Source organism: Carassius gibelio, chromosome B20, assembly GCF_023724105.1.
Source record: "Carassius gibelio isolate Cgi1373 ecotype wild population from Czech Republic chromosome B20, carGib1.2-hapl.c, whole genome shotgun sequence".
Taxonomy (NCBI): Eukaryota; Metazoa; Chordata; class Actinopteri; order Cypriniformes; family Cyprinidae; genus Carassius; species Carassius gibelio.
The window spans coordinates 15329033-15348018 of NC_068415.1; the positions used below are offsets into that span (position 1 = coordinate 15329033).

General features: G+C 35.4%; 1 protein-coding gene across 5 annotated transcripts in view; it reads right to left on the reverse strand.

Annotated features, from left to right (window-relative positions):
* Positions 1 to 18986, reverse strand: part of LOC127983949 (circadian locomoter output cycles protein kaput-like) — a 51053-nt gene that overhangs the window by 18996 nt on the left and 13071 nt on the right. For 3 of the 5 annotated variants that reach the window (XM_052586369.1, XM_052586366.1, XM_052586367.1), the window contains exons 3-5: positions 8751 to 8812; positions 7724 to 7957; positions 7488 to 7575 (exon numbers count right to left, since the gene is read on the reverse strand). In XM_052586369.1, coding sequence (XP_052442329.1) covers positions 7488 to 7507 — 20 coding nt within the window. In that variant the 5' untranslated portion in view covers positions 7508 to 7575; positions 7724 to 7957; positions 8751 to 8812. The remainder of the gene's footprint in view (positions 1 to 7487; positions 7576 to 7723; positions 7958 to 8750; positions 8813 to 18986) is intronic. The other 2 variants (XM_052586370.1, XM_052586368.1) reach the window with 1 other exon arrangement.

Genomic DNA, 18986 nt, shown 5'->3' on the forward strand with positions numbered 1-18986 from the left:
TGTTTGCGAGACCAGATGCATGTCAACCGTATGAATGTGTATTTGCAAAGTTGCGAGATTACAGAGTGCAAATAATAGGCTGGGTAAATAAAACAGTGTGCATTTTGCTCTGCCACTGGGTGTCCATTACCACAATTTTACATAAACAATTCAGAGTTTTCCTCAGTCCATTTGCATCAAGGCTTTTGTGTGTGAGACTGTGTTTGCATAAGGCCATAATAATGCCATATTATATGGTCAATTTTATTGCAGTATGTGAAAACTGCATTTTTAATTAAAATATTAAGTGATACTTGAAATAGAAAAAGAAAATAAAGGGAAAAATAACAATAATGTCTAACATCTATTACGGAGTAAAAAAAAAAAAAAGACATTGACGTCAACTGATTTGGCTGCCAAACAAAAAGATATTTATATCTGCGCTGTGAAAATCAAAGCCATCTGCTCAAAACGGAGGGTGCGTACAATAAGAGGAGGTAAGACTGCCTAACATAATTTAATTAGGACAATTAAGAGAAAAGATGTAAATTTCAGTTTGTCCTGGAAAAGAAAAAAACATAAGCCAATAGTCCTAAGTTTACACTTTTGCTCAAAAATAAACCAAAAATAAAATATTTGAAATATTTGAAAAAAATCTGTATAGTTGAAAACAACCGATTTCTGTTTTTATCACATTTTAACATGTAATTTATCCTGGGATGGCAATCACAGCATCATAGCTCCAGTCTTCAGTGTCACATGATCCTTCAGAAATCATACTAATACGCTAATTTACTGCTCAAGAAACATTTATTATTATCAATATTCAAAAGTTGAAAAGTGGAGCTGCCTAATAATTTTGTGGAAACCTTGAGACTTTTTTTTTTTTGCATTCTTCGACGAAATCATTTATTTGAAATAGAAATCTTTTGTATCATTATAATTGTCATCAATTTAGTCTATATAAAATACATGATAAGTTTTTTTAAGTCTTTGCTACTTGCTATTGCAATAGGAATAGACATTTATTCTAGTGATATTTTTATTGGAAAAAAAATTGGACAAGCCCATTAGTGCAAGATGGGTCATCAATATTTTTAGTGCATATTGTTAGCAGACATATATTATTACATGCATAAACATGAAGTACACTAGCATATAAGATATCAATTCATTCGTCACAAACAGAAAGGGTTACACATATTCGTTGAACATAGTACATTTAGTACATTTTCCAGCCTTGGAGCCAGAATCCCATAACGTTATGTACGAAATGCAAATGAATGCTTCAGTTGCATATTAAGCCTCACACTCAACTTTCAACATCATTCGCCTCCAAATGCGTCACCGCATCTGCCACTACCATGACTCGCTGCCAGGATAAGAGCATGTGTATCAGCTCACGACTCTGAATGACCTCATTCCACACCTGTCTTTAAGCTTAAAGTTGCTCAGTCTAAAAGACCCTCTACACAGTGACAGCACACACACATTAAAGTGAGAGGAGTGCTCTAATTGTTTTGAAGACACAAACAAGTCTATTAGTCACTGCACACTCATATTGCAGCATATTCTTTCTCACACAATCTAACATCCGCTTGACTGCTTTACGAACGACTAGTTTTGAAAATGCGGATCATTTCTGTATACTTAAACAGACCTCACTGAAACAATTAGAAGCAGAAAAATATGATGACCTACATTTATACTCCAAAAACAATGCAGTGTTTGTGTAGTAACATTTCTCCATTCTTTCTCCGACACGTGCACATAGAGGATGTGGATGGCTGATCATTAACTTTTATAGTGTTTGTGTTGTGACAGTGACTGTTTTTGTCACTAGTCTGCTAATCTTTCTGACTCCTGTAAGGCAAACACACCAACCCTATGACCACAACAACGCAATAATGATGTTTCAGAGGACAGAACTGATCACTACACACGTGGACGGGGTCTTTTTTATAAACAGAGTTTTTCCTTCTTCCGTTTAAAAAAAAAATCTCCGTCCACACAAAAAAAAGAGCATGCCAAACCAACAGGTGGTGATATTATGCCAACTGTTAAAGCCATGTTGGCCAATCAAAAGTCTGTAGTTTCTAGTAGATTGAGATAATAGCGCTGACTCCAATGTCACAAACCAAAAACGCCGTTTTCGCTGTCTTCAACCGTGCAACCCGGAGTTTTTGAAATCTTTTGAAATTGGAATCTTGGCAGGCGTTTCAGTGACCTGGTGCTGCATTTACGTGTGGACGAACGGCCAAACCGTGTAGTAAAAGCTGTGTTTTTAAAAATATCGGGGGCCTAAGTAGTTTGTTAAGGATTGTTAAAGGTACAATTTGTAAGATATTTGCAGTAAAATACCCCAAAACCACAAAGCTAGTGTTATATATTTTGTCCAGCTGATTACTAACAATATCTCTAGTGTTTTCAACTACTTGTAAATCATGAGAAAATTCCCATTCTAAACAGTGACACGGGGCAGTGTACCTGTCAATGACATTAGTTACCCTTTGTTACTGCCTTTACTGACGTAGAAATGACATGACAACAGTGTCGTGGACAAATGCGGAAGTAGCTTCACGACAAACTTCAACTAGAAAGAGATGCCGATCTTGCTTGTGTTTTACTCGACAGGTGAGTTGTTTTGATTCATATCTTTACAGAAAACATATGCTGTTATAACAAGATTAGTATTATGGGTAGGGATGCACCGAAATGAAAATTCTTGGCCGAAACCGAAAACCGAAAAAGAGAAAACCAAGGCCGAAAACCGAAACCGAAACACCGAAATAAATTATCCCAATTATTAGTACCATTGCATTTATTGCTATGACCGTGTACTAACTTTACTAAAATTAAGACATTGCAATTGCATGAATTAATATTAAAGTTTCAAAGATAATTACAATTACATAACTTATAAAAAAAAAAACATAAAAATACATAATTACAAATGATGTAAATATTTATTAAGCACATTGCAACAATGCACAGTATAAAATAAAATTCAAACTAAAAATTTATCCCACTCATGTGTATATTTAATAATAATGTACAGGCCTACTGGCCTGCAGAAAGGTTTTAAAATGAACAGTTCTCTCATAAAAACAAAAGTGCATTTAGGTGAAGTGCATTTTAAATTTTTCTATGTAGGACTAGAAAGTGCATCACTTCTCCAGTTGGCAAGAGTGTTATCACTTCTGGGGATGGGGACTTCAGACAGATAACCATCTAGCTGTTGAGCAGTTGAGCTTGTCATCTGCCTGACATTTGAGAAATATTTGAGAGAGTGTATTTAAATAGGGCCAGGGCATAAATAAACATTTTTATCAAATTAAAGCCGAAATCTAGCAGAAAATCTAGCATAAATATGGCTACAATCTGATATTATGTATGTATATATGTTTGTGTGTGTGTATAAGAACAAAATAGCCAACGTATTATTATTATTTGAGGTACTTTCTTGCGGAATTCCACTGAACATATCAGACAACGATGGTGCATGGCACTCATCTGGTGCAGAGACGAGTCTTTTTTTTCTGCGCTCTGATCTGTCTCCTGCGCTTGGCGCTTCTCCGCATCCAGCGCGGCCTGGATTATTTCTCGTGCGCGCTGCCTTATTTCCGCATACAAGTAATGGTCATTATAACGCGGATCAAGCACATTCGCGATGAAGTGCAGAGGATCCGAAAAGATCTCAGTGAGACGTGTGCTAACAGACTCTATAAGACTGTACTTTTCTTTGTCTTAATCTCTTTGTTAGGAAACGTTTTAGTGCTGCGAATAAAGGAATACGAAGAGAGAGAATGTTCTCACTGGTGTGAAGTGAATGTCGCGCGGAGCTCGTTGTCTTTGCTATGCAGGTGCACGTGCAGGTCGCGGTTTCTGTTTGCGTCATCACAACATTTCGGCCGTGTTGTTTCGGTGATAAAAGTCTATCGGCCGAAAACCGAAAAGGCCATTTTCGGCCGAAAATTTTCGGTGGCCGAAATTTCGGTGCATCCCTAATTATGGGGCATATACACGCCAAACGCGGGGCATCACGTCTCTAGACCCGTGCGAGGACGCGTCGGATTCATAATCTGATCGTGTCTTTGCATGTATGTAATCTACTCGCGCAAATCGTTGAACTCGCGTTAAATCCATGATTTATCTTTCCGTCTGATTGATGGCCGTCAGAGGTTGGGTAGAAGACAACAAATCCCATCATTCAACGCTCCTTCTTAGCGTCAACAAACCACGCGATTTATTGTTTTGGTAGTATGCCCTCTAGTGGCAGGTCCTACAACCTGTACCTTTATTTGGAGTAGGACTCAAAAAAGGGAAAAATTTAAACATTTCAACAGTGTTTGCCACACAAAGTACACTTTGTTAAACTAATACAGGAAAAGTGGGACATCTCCTGATAATTTATCATCGCCATTGTTTTTAAACGATACAAATGGCAATGTCAATGACCCATACTCATTTAGAATAATATTATTATATTTATTTATTTGAACAATTTTTCATTAGGAATGCATTAAACTGATCAACATGGCACTAAAGACATGTATAATGTTAGAAAATCCATTCTATTTTAAATAAATCATCACATTTCTATTTCCAAAACAATATTAAGCAGCACAACTGTTTGCAACACTGATAATAGTAAATAATAATAAGTGTTTTCTGAGCAGCAAATCAGCATTTTGAATGATCATGTGTCACTGAAGTGTGGAGTAATTATGCTGAAATTGTTTTTAGTTCCCATATTTTTTGTCAATAGAATGAAAGTCCACTGTATACGTTTCGACCCCATAGACTTTTACTACATGGACAAATGGGTTGAAGCCTTAGTCATGAAATTGATGCAAGAAATGTATCAATAAAGCTTAAGTGCCCTAGTTTATCTGTATTCAACCAAATTGTAACTTTTATTTGAACGTTTTTAAAGCAGCCCAGAACTGTTCAAAACACATTTGACCTAGATTTGCTCAACGAAATGCTTATCGGTGAAAATCAGAGATGTGGACTTGAGACTCCTGACTTGAACTCAAGTCACAATGTTGATGTCTTATTGCTTGGCAAACATTATATTAAGACTAACATTTGCCAGTTCTGACAATTCGTTTTGAAATTGGAGACTGAGCTTCCCCCAAGTTGCTGTCAGACGTTGTTTAGAAAGTGTCAAATATGTGAATGGGGGAAAATATCAGATATGACTAATCAAAACATCATTAAGAAAGAACAATGTAAATGTCTGAAGAAATTTGGCTGTAAAAACAAGAAAAGATGTGTGATAAGTTCATAATGTCGAATGTACAGCAGCGAGTCCAATGGATGTTTGCTTAGACTAAGTTTTGAGTTATGTGTTGCTCTACTGATATTGTTTTACATGCACACATTTATATTTTAGCATATTTTAATACTTAAACCTGACATGAAGCATAATTTTCCATCAAAACTAAGATTTCAGAGAACCTTGTCTAAAGAAACTGTGACATGTCCCAAATTCAGATAGAGATGTAGTCATAAAGGTTAGCACAGCTTTGTGGACATTATCAAAAGGCAATCATGATGGTAGGTGTCACTGCATGGTGAAGTCTAAATATATCTGTTTACACTAAAAGGGTTTTAGTAGTTTCACTTTGGCTTCACTGTACAGCAGGTAAGACCAGTCTCATCACTACAGGAGGCGAGGATGAGAGTGCATAAATGCTTAACACTTTGCTTATCACAAAAGTGATTACAAACTTGGTATGAACTTCAACTAAAAATGCGATTGTGAAAATTAAAGATCTACTAAAGAAAGTATTAGAGTTCAAATGAGGTAAGTTTTTGTGTCCTTCTCAATTTTAAGATGAGAAACTTATAAAGAATCTTTAATTATGAATAAAAAAAAAAGAAACATCAAATAAATTCTCCTTTTCTGATAGCAGGAAACCATATAATACTAAAAATTCTAAATACTGGACATTTGGATTTGAAAACACAAAATGTACCAGTGTTACAAAAGAAAACACAAGCACTGCACACATTTATTGTATATCTGCCATCAAAATAATAATTTGTATAATAAAACTGTAGTTTCTACAATAAGTTAATAAGTAATTATTTCATGTAGCAGCTTATACTTTACAATGTTGTTTACAGTTCTATTAAAATTACAATATCATTTAAGGTTTAAAATGCAACTCAAACACCAAGTATGCTAAAAATAAAATATTCAAAACTTGATTTTTTCTTTTTTTCCAAAGAAGTGGCATTAAAGAATGACAAATACACCAAAATATTTCAGAAAAAAAAAAAATTAGGAAAAGAAAAAGTACCTCTAGAGACTGAAGGTGTAGAGCTTCATTTTCCCTTTTTTTTTACTCAAATCAATCAACACAAACTGTGCTTTGCAGAAACACACGGAAGTTTGATGAAGGTGTTTTTGTCAGCTTCGTAGAAACACACAGAAGTTGTTCTGACAACATAACTGACGCCCTGCATTATAAACTACTGTATAAAACTGTTTGTCTACTACATTGGACATCACAGAAGTAAAAAATATTAAATAAGTTAGAAATTGCCCTGCATTCAATCTAGCTATGTTTGACCGTGTCCTGAAGGGCCACTTAGAGCTCATGCTGCCTGAGAGATGAGACGAAAGTGCAGCTCCCAAAAATATACAGATGGTAAGAGAATACAGATTGTGCAAGCACCATATGGTCCCTGTTTTCGACCGTAGGTGCCATCTCCACTTACTTTACCTGGAAACCTTTGAGAGAGGAAAATGGAGCTGCAGCTCTATTCAGTGTGGCGGTAATCCAGAGATAAGCCTGGAAAATTCCACACCGCCGCCACACAATGGCCCATCTCACTGTCACTCAACAGGCCCGACCAGTTAGAAGGAAGCCGGGCGCAGTGAGGCTGGCAAGAGCGGGAATGTTTAATGTTATTCCATTCACTGTAAGTCACTATAGCAACTGGCCATGGGTGTGTTACATCTGCACGTAAGAGGCAACGAAAGCGGTTTACACAAAGATATTAAGATTGTTTACTATGAGCCGTCCATCTCAGCTGCAAAGCTTTCTGTGCATCTGCTGTAACTCTAACCGTGGCTATGGTGTTACTAGCCTAAATTAAAAAAAACAAGCTCACTGAAAACAAGTATGAATGAACATGAATGCCAGACAGTGGGAATATTAGACTGCTGTCATTTTAAGAGCTGGCCGGATCTAATATAATGTTGCACATGTGTTTTCTTTCCCAGCTGTTCGCTTTTACTTAAGACCTAAATTACTGTGTTTATGACGAAACTTGCAAATCTGGCCATTTTTACATACAAGTGCATGTATTTAACTGGTCAAGGCCTATAAATCTTGTCTGCAGATAAATCGCCCACCCCAGATGTTGAGTTTTTTTATTAGTCACTTAATTGTTGTAATGTGCTTCTCTAATATGTGTTGGCGATTGCGGCTATTGTTAACAGAATCCTTTCTTCACGTGATGTCATGGTTTGGGGTCAACCGAGGACTTACCGGTCTATGCTAGAGGTCATTTTTGTAGTGTATTCAGGGTCGCAGTTGTAGAGAGAGGACCTTTAAGCGTGAGGTAGACATTTGTAACCTGTGTCAAAAACAAAGCAAGCAAAAAAACATTTAATGCAATTTAAATTAGACACACTCTAAATGAATAAATACATATATCTGGGTTTTAGTGTATAAAAAGAGGAATAAATGTAATAATTTAATAATTCATTCAAAAGCAAACTTACCTCCAGGCCTGTTTGCTCTAAGGAAGGAAGAGAGGAGCTTGCCACAGGATGTAGGATGAGGCCAATCTGTGGGCAAGACAGAAGTTGCGTGTGAATATGAATGTTTTTGTGTGCGGGGTCAATCAGAAGATTCTGAGGTCAAGGTAGAGAAGCCTGCTGCGGGTCCCTGTGGGGTGTATGTGCTTTCATTCGTGTGTGAGACTGGAGGCACCACATGTTAGCACTAGCCACCTCCTAAGGAAAAAAACAAACAAACAAAAAAAAAAAAATCCATTTTATAAGTAATAAAAGTCATATGTTTTATATATACTCCTTAAGTAATTTTAACTTAACTAAATGCCTGACCTATAAAACAATGGCCCGAAACTGAATAGTTTACTGAACCTTTCAAGAAAAAAAATTGCATATGTTTTTTGTGACCCATTTAGTATGATATAGGACAATATGAGAATGAAATAACACCTCAATTTTATTAAGAAGCCAAAACGGAGCAAAAATATGCGATTACTTTTGGCAGATGCTTATATATACAAGTTGAAATTCGAATTTCCGAAAGAGATCTTTTATTGTATAAAAGACTACATACATAGCACTCATATAAATATCAGATGTACGAATAATATGTCTTGTAAGATGACACTTAAATGCTCAAAGCTTTGTTCTTTTAAATGTGGGGGCAAAACATATAATGCAATGCAATGATGATTGAGAGATATAGAATTAAACTTTACACAAAAGCCTGTTTAACACATTTGATTCTCAAATAAGAAGGTTTTTCAATAAAAATAGAAATCACTGTATGGAATCAAAGTTACTTCGCTCCTGTAATATTACTAACAATATAAAAGTTATTATTACATTAAATATTTAATAGCAGAACAATATTTGTAGAAAATATAAAAATGTGTATAGAGTATAGATGGCAAAAAATAAATGATGTAGTCATTTTTAAGATGACTGAATTTTAATGTATAAAATATTAATAACTGATTAATTAAATAACTAATTCTGTAGGTAATAAACTTACTCATGTCATTATTTCTGTAATAGCAGCAATGTTCCTGAACCACTGTAAATCTGCTCTTAAATCTGAAACACAGAGAGAAACAGAAATTAGTCACATAAACAGCTGGCTCCAGAAAAAAATACTTTAATTACATTAGATAAATAGTAATACATTAGCTTAACCAGTACCAAGAAGATTATAATTAAATAAAAACATTTGAATTAATAAAAGTAGGTTCGGGTTTCAAGAGAAAAACAAAACAAAACAAAAAAATAAAATATATATATATATTTATATCCCTTTGACCCAGTAAGCCTAAGAAGGGTCATGACCTTAAAGACCCTAAAGTCATCATGGTAAACATTTTGTGAGAAAAAAAAGGGGGAAAAAATCTGTGCCGTACCCAAAATAATGGCTTAACTGAAGCTTAACATTTTCCCCTAGAACTAACAGTTCTGTCCATCCCAAAATAAACTATTCAGCCTACTACTAGATATTTTACAAGGCCACAGATGTTGTGATGTACTGCCAAGACTGATAGACGACTTGGCAAGACCTTCTCCAAAGATAAACATCCAGTACTGTAAAACCAGGGCCGAAGTTCAGCTGTCATAAGAACAGAACTTGTCAGAATATACAGAATTCACCGCACCTTCATCAATCCATTGCTTTATTTATAAAGCACAGTTAAACAACTTCTGTTGACCAATGTGCTATACAGAATGCAAAAGTTTAAAATAAGCAGCATAACATGATAAAAGACAAATGACAAACAGGACAACCGCATAAACATTCATTTTGTATAAGACAGATCAAATAGAAAAGTCTTTAACCTCACTTTACAAATGGACAGGGTGGGTGCAGTTCTAATTTCAGGTGGGAGATCGTAGCAATAGAAAATGCTCTACCTCCTCTATTCTTAAGTTTTGATCTAGGAACCACTAAGAGGTCTAAAGCCTGGCTCAGACTACAGGAGTTTTGAAATCATAACCGATTTTGAAATCTGTTTGCAGCACACACATAAGGAGAATCTTTGCAGATTATCTTTCCTCAAATATTAAACAAGCACACACAAGATTTGAACACCGTGGCACATCACACACTGCAAGATATCATTAAGATTATCATGCCAGAGGGAACGCCTCACATGATCTCACGCAGCAGATCGTCACTGATTGTTTTTTTAGCATGCAAGCTTTCTGCACTCACCTGGTTTTCACTCATTTCACTCCAGCAATTCTATTTCTCCACACAGTCGTGATGCGTTTTCACCACATTACAGACAGTTGTGTTTGTCAAGTAACAGTTTCCTCTATCTCCACTATCCAACAAAGCCATACATCAGCTGTTTTGCGGTTTTGCGCATTGGCTGTGAAAGTACTGACATAAATCATCATCCCGATTTAGATCCTAAATATCAAACATGTTTGACAATAATCGGGGCTGCCCGATTTGTGTGCAAGCAGATCGGGAGGTTCGAGATTTGAACGGTGAACGCCTGATATTACCACATAATCCATGAACATCGGGACATCGGGATCGGGATATAAAATGCATTTTACACATATTTCTAGTGGGAGTACTTAAATATTATAAAATACATACAATGAATTAATGATTTTTTTATTATTTTAATTTGTTCTTTTTATTACATAGGTCTAACTTACATTTATGAGCACCTCCCTTCAAGTGGGAGGGCATACATCTTTGTAAAATACGAATAGGCACTGTCTCTCTCTACAGGAAAACCCCCGGCAGGAAAAGAGCAGTAAGTGTGAGCTGCGTGAGACATGATGGAGCTGTAGTACCCTGACAAGTAGCAAGACATGTCCAAGGAAGTGCATGTGTCATAAAGGCACACAACCCTGAGGCCAATCTATATATAGCAGTGGTGGTGTGGTATTGCCTTCACTCATATTAGGTTTCTTTCCATTTTCCAACAGGAAGACTGCAATGATCAATGAGCAACTTATAGAGAAGACAGCATCCTGGTCTTTTCATCAAGACAGAAAAAAAAAAAAAGTGATGTGCACATAAAATGTACAAAACTTCACAGACAAAGGTAGCAGCTTTGACCCAGTTTGGTCCTTTGAAAAGCATGCAATCATGATAAAAGTTAGGTCAAAGTATGCATGATTATCAAGATTACTACAATCAGAATACATCAGCTCACAGTCAGTCTGTTGTGTTTTGGTTAATGCCATCAAATATTTAACATTTATCCTGTTTTCATGCATGGTTTAATTGTGTTGTCCAAACCAGAGTTTGACTCCACCTGATTGCTATCCCAAAATTCAAATAAACCTTACATATAAAATGTAATATAAAGCACAGTGTATAAAAAAATGTAAATAAAATATTGATGTCTGGGACTGCTATCCCTGAATTCCCATTTCTAGTGTGACACGCAAACCAAATGAAACAAGCGCTGATGTCAAACAGAGAGTGGTTCTTCTTTAGTGTGAAATCACCCCTAAAACTCCCAGCACATGACACTGTTAAAACTACCATAAAGCTATTTGTTGTTTGCATACTGCAGAGAAAAGCCTTCAGTCAGCCACCAAACACTCATAAAATACAGCCTAATGATAGAACAAATGACTGTCTTTGTCGTCCTGCCAGAAACAGTTGGTCGTTCTTGTTTACAAGCTTGTACTTCATGGCCATTTCAATGGCCTATAAAAAGAAACGATAACAGCAAGAAGATTAGCCTAATGCTAGGAGCTAGCATGACCTATCAGCTACCACATGATTTGAGCAACAGTTCAGATGACATCCACACATGAAGCAGCACGGACACGCATACCTTAACACACCCACGGATTCAAATGAGTTCAAATAGAAATCACACGCAACTGGGTCATTCTTCATCTGAAGTGCTGAAAAAAAATTTACATTGTGAATCATTTCAAATTTTCAAATAATAACATGTATTGCTATACATTTAAAAAGTGTTTAATATGCTATATTCGCAGCGAAGCTTAATGGGACAGTTCACCCAAAAATAAAAGTTGTTCCAAACATGCTTGAGTTGGTTGAACATTAAAGAAAATATATTTGGTTGCAGTTTGCAGTTTCTAGTCCCCACTGACTTCCATAGTATGGAAAAAATGCTATGAACATCGGTGGGGACTATCCCTTTAGAAATGTTTTCATTAAAAAAATATTTTTTAAATAAAATACAATGCAGTTTTTAAACAAATGTATTAAAATATCTACTGTAGATGTAACTTTACTAATAACATATGAGTCGTTTCATACTACAGCGTTTTAGTGCCACGTCAAAAAATACAAAATGTAAGATTACGAGATTAAAGTAGAAATATTTTTTAGAATAAAGATGAAATTACAAGAATCAAGTAAATATTTTGAGAAAAAGTTGTAGCAATATTTTGATTTTTCTTTATATATTTTCAAAATACTTTGAGAAAGAAAAGTCAAAATATTTAGACTTTAATGTAATCTTAGATTATTATTTTTTTATAATTTTTTTTTTTACGTGGAACTAAAACAGCATCATAGTTTGTATATAAACCTCATCACATCTATAAAGCTGGAATAACAACAAAGAAAACTCTGCGTTTATTTAAGTGATTAGCTCAGTTTAAATTAGCTGCTAACGTAGCCACATTCCTTTAGCTGAAATGTAGACACGGTAGAGACACACTGACTAATCACAACAGCAAACAAGACTATGGCTGTAATGCACTATGGTCCATGGTGCTCGGATGTGTGGTGAGGTGACCAGATGAAAACAACTGTGCTAACGATGGTTAAAGCAGGTTTTGATGAAATCTCTCTTTCATGTTTTTACTATGAGTGTCTTGTCACATGCAGGTCTGGACCTCTGGTCACGCCACGCTGCACACCAGCTATGTCCCCCTTCTGATCACTACATGTGACTACTGACCCAGACAACACACGCAAAGAAAATAAACAACATACCAACACAGCTCAGACTCAATTCAGCCACTCCTGTAACATTTAGGACAAAAGAAAGGAAAGTCGCAAACAAGCAACCAGACCAGACGCAATAAACTTAAGACAAAACACACCCCTTGTTTCTATTAGACTTCAGACTGGAACTAAATACACCACCATTCAAAAGTTTGGGGTCAGTAAAAAGGATCATGTGACACTGGAGTAACAGAGCTGAAAATTCAGCTGTCATCACATGAATAAATTATACATTAAAATATATTAATATAGAAATACACAGTTAAAACAGTAGTATTTCACAGTATTACTGTTTTAACTGCATTTTTTTTATTTTTTTTAAATGCAGTCTTGAGCAAAAGAGATTTCTTTCAAAAACCTTTGAGAGGTAGTGAAAATGATGCTAACAAAACACAAAATAAATCTAGATATTTGTAGTACAAATATGACTGTTAAGGTATCAAAAGCAAAAAATACAGAACATCAAAAGGGATTCAAAGGAAATCCTTTGACTGTCCGGAAGCAAAACATTATTCCAACACAATACACATCTGATGAAACCACACAATAAACAATAAGATTTAAAAAAATAAATAAAAAATAAATAAAAACCCAGTTAATATTTTAATAATAATAAAAATTCCTGGAATTGTTTTACATTTGAAAGAAACTACAAGAATTAAATGGGAATTGTGTTACGGGATAAAAACATAAATCGCATTTTCTAGCACATCCTCCCAAAAATATTATCATTAGAGTATTATGAGCGGCAACATAATATCCTTGTAGAATAACAAAAGGAATGTAAAGGAAATATGCCAGGAATTTTCTTTCAACTGTCCCGAGATTAGTACTCAACAAAGATTATACAAAACACCCAGGACTCCATAAAAAAGAATCTTTTGAGAGTTTTAGTTCATCCAGGAGGATCATTTTGGATTTAATGTGAAGATTCAAGATTAAAGATTACAAATTCAGACACAAATACTCAAAATAGGATTCAGGATTGTTTGACAAGGGACACAAAACAATCCTTACAGATTTCATTGAAAGTCCTTTTGATATTCTTTATTTTGCTCACTGAAGATATTTTTTACATTTACATGCTTTCCAGATATGAGTCACAAATGTTACTGGAGTATCAGTTCAACAAGAAAAAAGAATGGCTTCACTACAGGGAAATGTAGGGAAGAGAAATCCTCTGACACAGTTCCACAAATAAAACCTGAACACATGAAATACATCACATACAACACTAGGAATCCAAAGGATTTCTTTGAATTAGGAGGCAACATAAAAAGACGTCGAAATACAAGGTGGGGGATTCTGGGAAAAACATATGAGAAGGGCACACATGCAAAGAGAGAGAGGCGACGGAGGAGTGGAAAAGGATGTAGGACAAAGTGAAATTTTTTCAGTTCACTGAAACATGGAGGCAATTTCGCAAAAGTTTTGACAAAGAGCAAGACTTGCTAAACCGTGAAGGAGGGTTCGACAGAGAAAAAAAGGATAAGGCTTGCAAGAAGAAAAAAAATCAGGGGGAGGGTTTGTAAAAGAAAAACTCATCATGGTGAAAAAGGATAAAATGAGACATAAAAGCAAAAGAGTAAAAGAAAAAGGAAGTAAGGCAGTCCCCAGCATTTCCTGTAGAGCGGTTGTGGCATTAACAGTAGGCTGAGCAATGGTTTTGTAACTGTGATGTCAGTAGATGCTTCACTGACCCGCTGACCCAGTGACCTACTTTTGCTTCTCTCGCTCACCGTTTCTCTCTTCCACTGCGACTTAATCACCGCTCAACAGGCAGCCGCAGCTGCAGCCAATCACACGACGGCCTGAGTCACCACACACTCGCTATCAGCAAATCAGGAAATCAGGAGTAGCTCACCACAAACAAACGGCAGCCAATAACATGCTGAGAAAGAAATAAAAGGATTTCCAGCCAATCAAATGCGGAGTCTACAAACTCTCAGCTAACCAACCACAAACAGGACAAAGACACAGAGTAGTATCAAAGGAGGGAAGGAAAATACGAGAAATAGCAGAAGGAAACCAAATCCAAGCTTCTTCTCTTGCCTAGAGTTACACATCTACCTATTCGGCCAAAGTCAGCCAAAACAGATCTGCCTAAAGCACTAGGTTAAAACCAGATAACAAACGAACAAATTCTTCCACCGCTCTCACGCCACACTCAAACAGATGAGGTTTCTCACACACACCCACGTCTACCCTTAGGGGCTCTGTACGCAATCGACTGGGCTGGGAATATTTTCACGCAGTTGTGCATATCTTGAACTGTACCTGCACGCAAACGGTCACAGACGGACGATACACAACTGTGTAACTGCATATTAGGATTCCAATGACTGTCATTTGCTCTTTTTGACTAATATGACCTATTTATTTATGAATGATTGATTGATTGAATGATTATCATTATGGTCTACACTTCAATAATGAAAGACTGGTTCACTTTCCTGTTTTAATTTCCTGATAAATGTTGTTTTCAAATTTGAGTATTATTTATACACGGTTATATTTTTATGTTATATTTTTATGTTATATTTTTGTTATATTTTTATGTTATATTATATATATATTATATATATATATATATATATATATATATATATATATATATATATATATATATATATATATATATATATATATACACACACATATTTTTATATATTGTCAGTTTGTAATTTTGTTACATGGGTTTTCTTATTTTTATTTCTCATTAAATTATTTCAAAATATATTATTTCATTTTTATTTTGCTTCATTTTCATTTTGTAATTTTGGTGCGTCAACTCGATCAAGTTTCAGTTAGTTGACACAGCAACATTTCTCATTTTCAGTTAGTTTAATTTCATTCCATTTATTATTTAGAATTTATTTCATTTCAGCTTTACTTCCAATAAACGAAATCGTTTCTTAATAGTTTTAGTTTCAGTTTACAATTACACACACTTTGCATTCTAAAAAGCATTGAACTAGCAATGTCAAGATCATGAGTTTCTTTCAGGAAATAAAGCTCAAGAGATGTTGCAATTAATTACAAAAAAAAAGCATTAAATTCTTTTTAAACATTTTATTGTCATGAACAATGACATGTATCGCAATGAGCATCATACAATTATTTTTTCATGCAAGAAATGCAAGTTTTCATAAACATTTTTAGTTGAGGGAATCGCCTCACTGCACACAAACCTAGTCTCCGACATCACTAACTGTCTCCTTACAGTCTCAGGATAACCACCAAACATGGCTTTTTCAATTCCCTTCCAATCCACATTCAATTTTTTTTCCACCGCAGAGTCTGCTTTCCATTTTTAATAAATTCATGCAAGGTGCCTACACATTCTCACTCTCTTTCTTCTCCTCCGCTCCCTCAGATCGAGTCTCTACAGGCTCTGTGCGTGTGTGTGTTCTCTCAGATGTAGGTCAGTGAAGCTCTGAGGATGTGAGTCACGCCAGCATGACAACGGTGCCCATCGGCAATGCCATAGCAACCACTCTCACCAAGCGAGGTAAAAATAGATGTGCTGAATTCCTCCACTGCAGAGTTTCCCATCTCATATTTTCTCTCTCAGCATTTTCTCCATTACTCAAGCAACAATCGACCCACAATCGTCTAGAAAAATGCTCTTCCAAAGAGATGCTTTAGTTTTCGCAAAACTTACGGTAAATGGATAAATCGCAATAACACAACACACAACCACCTTACACGCATACAATGTAAAAATAAATACTTATCCTCACGCAAATACGACCACAGCTTGGAAATATTATTAATGTGCACTAATAATGACGAGGAATCCATTAAGACCAGTGATTGCCATACTTAGATATGAAGACTGGGTTTCTGTTTAAAGCTGTTAGAGTTCTCCTTTTCCCTTTATACAGTCCATGTCAACCCCACAATCCCTGGAAACATAAAATTGCTCTTTTCTAGTGACAGATTTGCATGTTATCTTCAGGTGTAGTTACCGTATAGATAACATGGGAAACATTGTGCAGTATGTTAGCCGTGACTCTCCTTATCAACCTGAAATGACTTCACTGGCTTTTAAGTCTGGAAATGCAAGGGATTACTCACTCAGCCCAAAGCCCATTCACATGTCACACCTCTGGACCTCTTTAGAGAATGGCTAGGGAACACAAGCTGAACTAGAAGGCATTTACTGTACGTTGGGAAGCACTCTACTCAGGTTTAATACGCGCTGACTGAACCCAAAGCTGCAAACATGTAGCCTACATTCTCCATTTGGAAGAAAAATATAAACCTTTGAGAGAACAGCTGATTTTTGTAATGTCTTTTGTTATTATTATTATTATTATAAACAACAATGATCAAAGGACAATAACTAGAATTATCATGTTTACTTAAAATACATAAAAAAATACATATTGAATAAAATATTTCAAAAATACATGAGCCAGAATTATTTAAGAAATTCAAAACGCAATGCACCTGTATTAATAATAAAAAACACAAAATATTTAAATATATAGTAATAAAACTTTTTCACGTGGTCAATTGCAAATAATCACAATCAAATTTATCATGAAATTAAGCATATCTTGTTTAGTCAAAAAAGATTGCAAGTGTGATTCTTACCAAACTGCATTTTCTGCAAGCTTATTTTAAGCTAAATTTAGATATATTTTCAAAAAAGGGCACTTGGAGGCTCCAAAAGGACACAAAAGAATCAAATTATATAAAAAGCTCATAATCATTCAAAAAAAGCACACTTTTTTCAGTTTGGTTGTCTCTCTATATATACACACAGTATGTGAGTCTCTATTCTTTCCGCCATCTCTGATGTAATCAGCCTGGTTTTCTTTACATTAGCGTTGTTTTGGACTGATTGTTCCAATGCGTTTGCATACTGGATCATTGGACTGTAAACTTTCCCTAAGTTTAACATCTTAAAATGATCTGATGGCAAACAGATTGGGTGAAAGGTTTAGAATAGAAATTTCTGTAATCTTTCATATATATATACACGAGTAAAAACCATTACAGATGTGTCACGTGATGTCAAATGCTGAAAAAAGGGCATGGTACATATACTGCCGCGGTACATATACCAGGAAAAGGTGTGCTCACACTGCAAACAAACATACGCTGAAGCCTTCAGATAGTAGGTACAAAATTCAAGGACAAAAAGACTGAAAGAAGATATAACACCTGAAAGAAAACACCTCAGTATTACGAAAACAAAATGTGACAGAGATGCCTCCATACTGGGATATCATACTTCTTTTTTATCTGTAGTCACAGCTAAAGATTCTCAATGTACTCAAAAATGTTCTACCGCTTAGACTTGCATTAAACCGAAAGCTTCCATATGGAGAGGTTTCACAAGCATTAAAATGCTGTTGATAGTGAAAGAGCAAAAGTGGCTCTTCAGAGACAGGCTGGGCTTGCCGTCCGTGTCAAACACTCTCACGGGGCGGGAGAGGGGATGACTGCACCACTGTTACCATGACGATCAATCCATAAGCAACCACGGTCGACATTTAAAACCAGCCACGGCTTAGATGCACACAGTGGAACGTGAGGAACCGCACAAACACAGAACAATTTTAGTTTAGCGATGCAACATGCACATACTGTACAACCCAAATAAGAACACACAATATATTAATTATAATCAAATTACGCTCATCATTCACACACATCAAAGAACGACAACCGCTACTAAGAGATACGCAGGGAGCGGACACAGACAGTTTAAGCAGGAACATACTAACACACATTTATTGTCAGGGTGACAATGAGATGGTTCGGCAGATGCTAGCAGTAAATACATTTATCTAATGAGTTCTCTATCCAAACACAGCAGAAAGGTGTTTATATAAACAATGCCAAGACTACAGCCATAAAACATAGTCATATCCAGAAAACATTGCACAAATTTTCCATGCTGTGTTCAATAAATCATAGATATTGGTGGGTCATTATCCAAAAAATGGGTCGCTGGTCTGTTCTGATTGGGTGAGAAAAATGGGAGAAAAAAAATCTAAGCATATTATTGTGTATTGGTAAGATGGAAAAATAAGCATATATAATTATATTTTATATATATGCTTTTATTTTAATTAATTTACACAAACTAGTAAAGAATTTTCATATCAGTCACTCATAGCTAATTTGCTATAGCATGAAAATTACAATTGGCTTATTGTTTTATTTTATTTATATTTATATATATATTTATATATATATATATATATATATATATATATTTATATATATATATATATATATATATATATATATATAACTTCAATAAAACTATGCAAGGTAAAA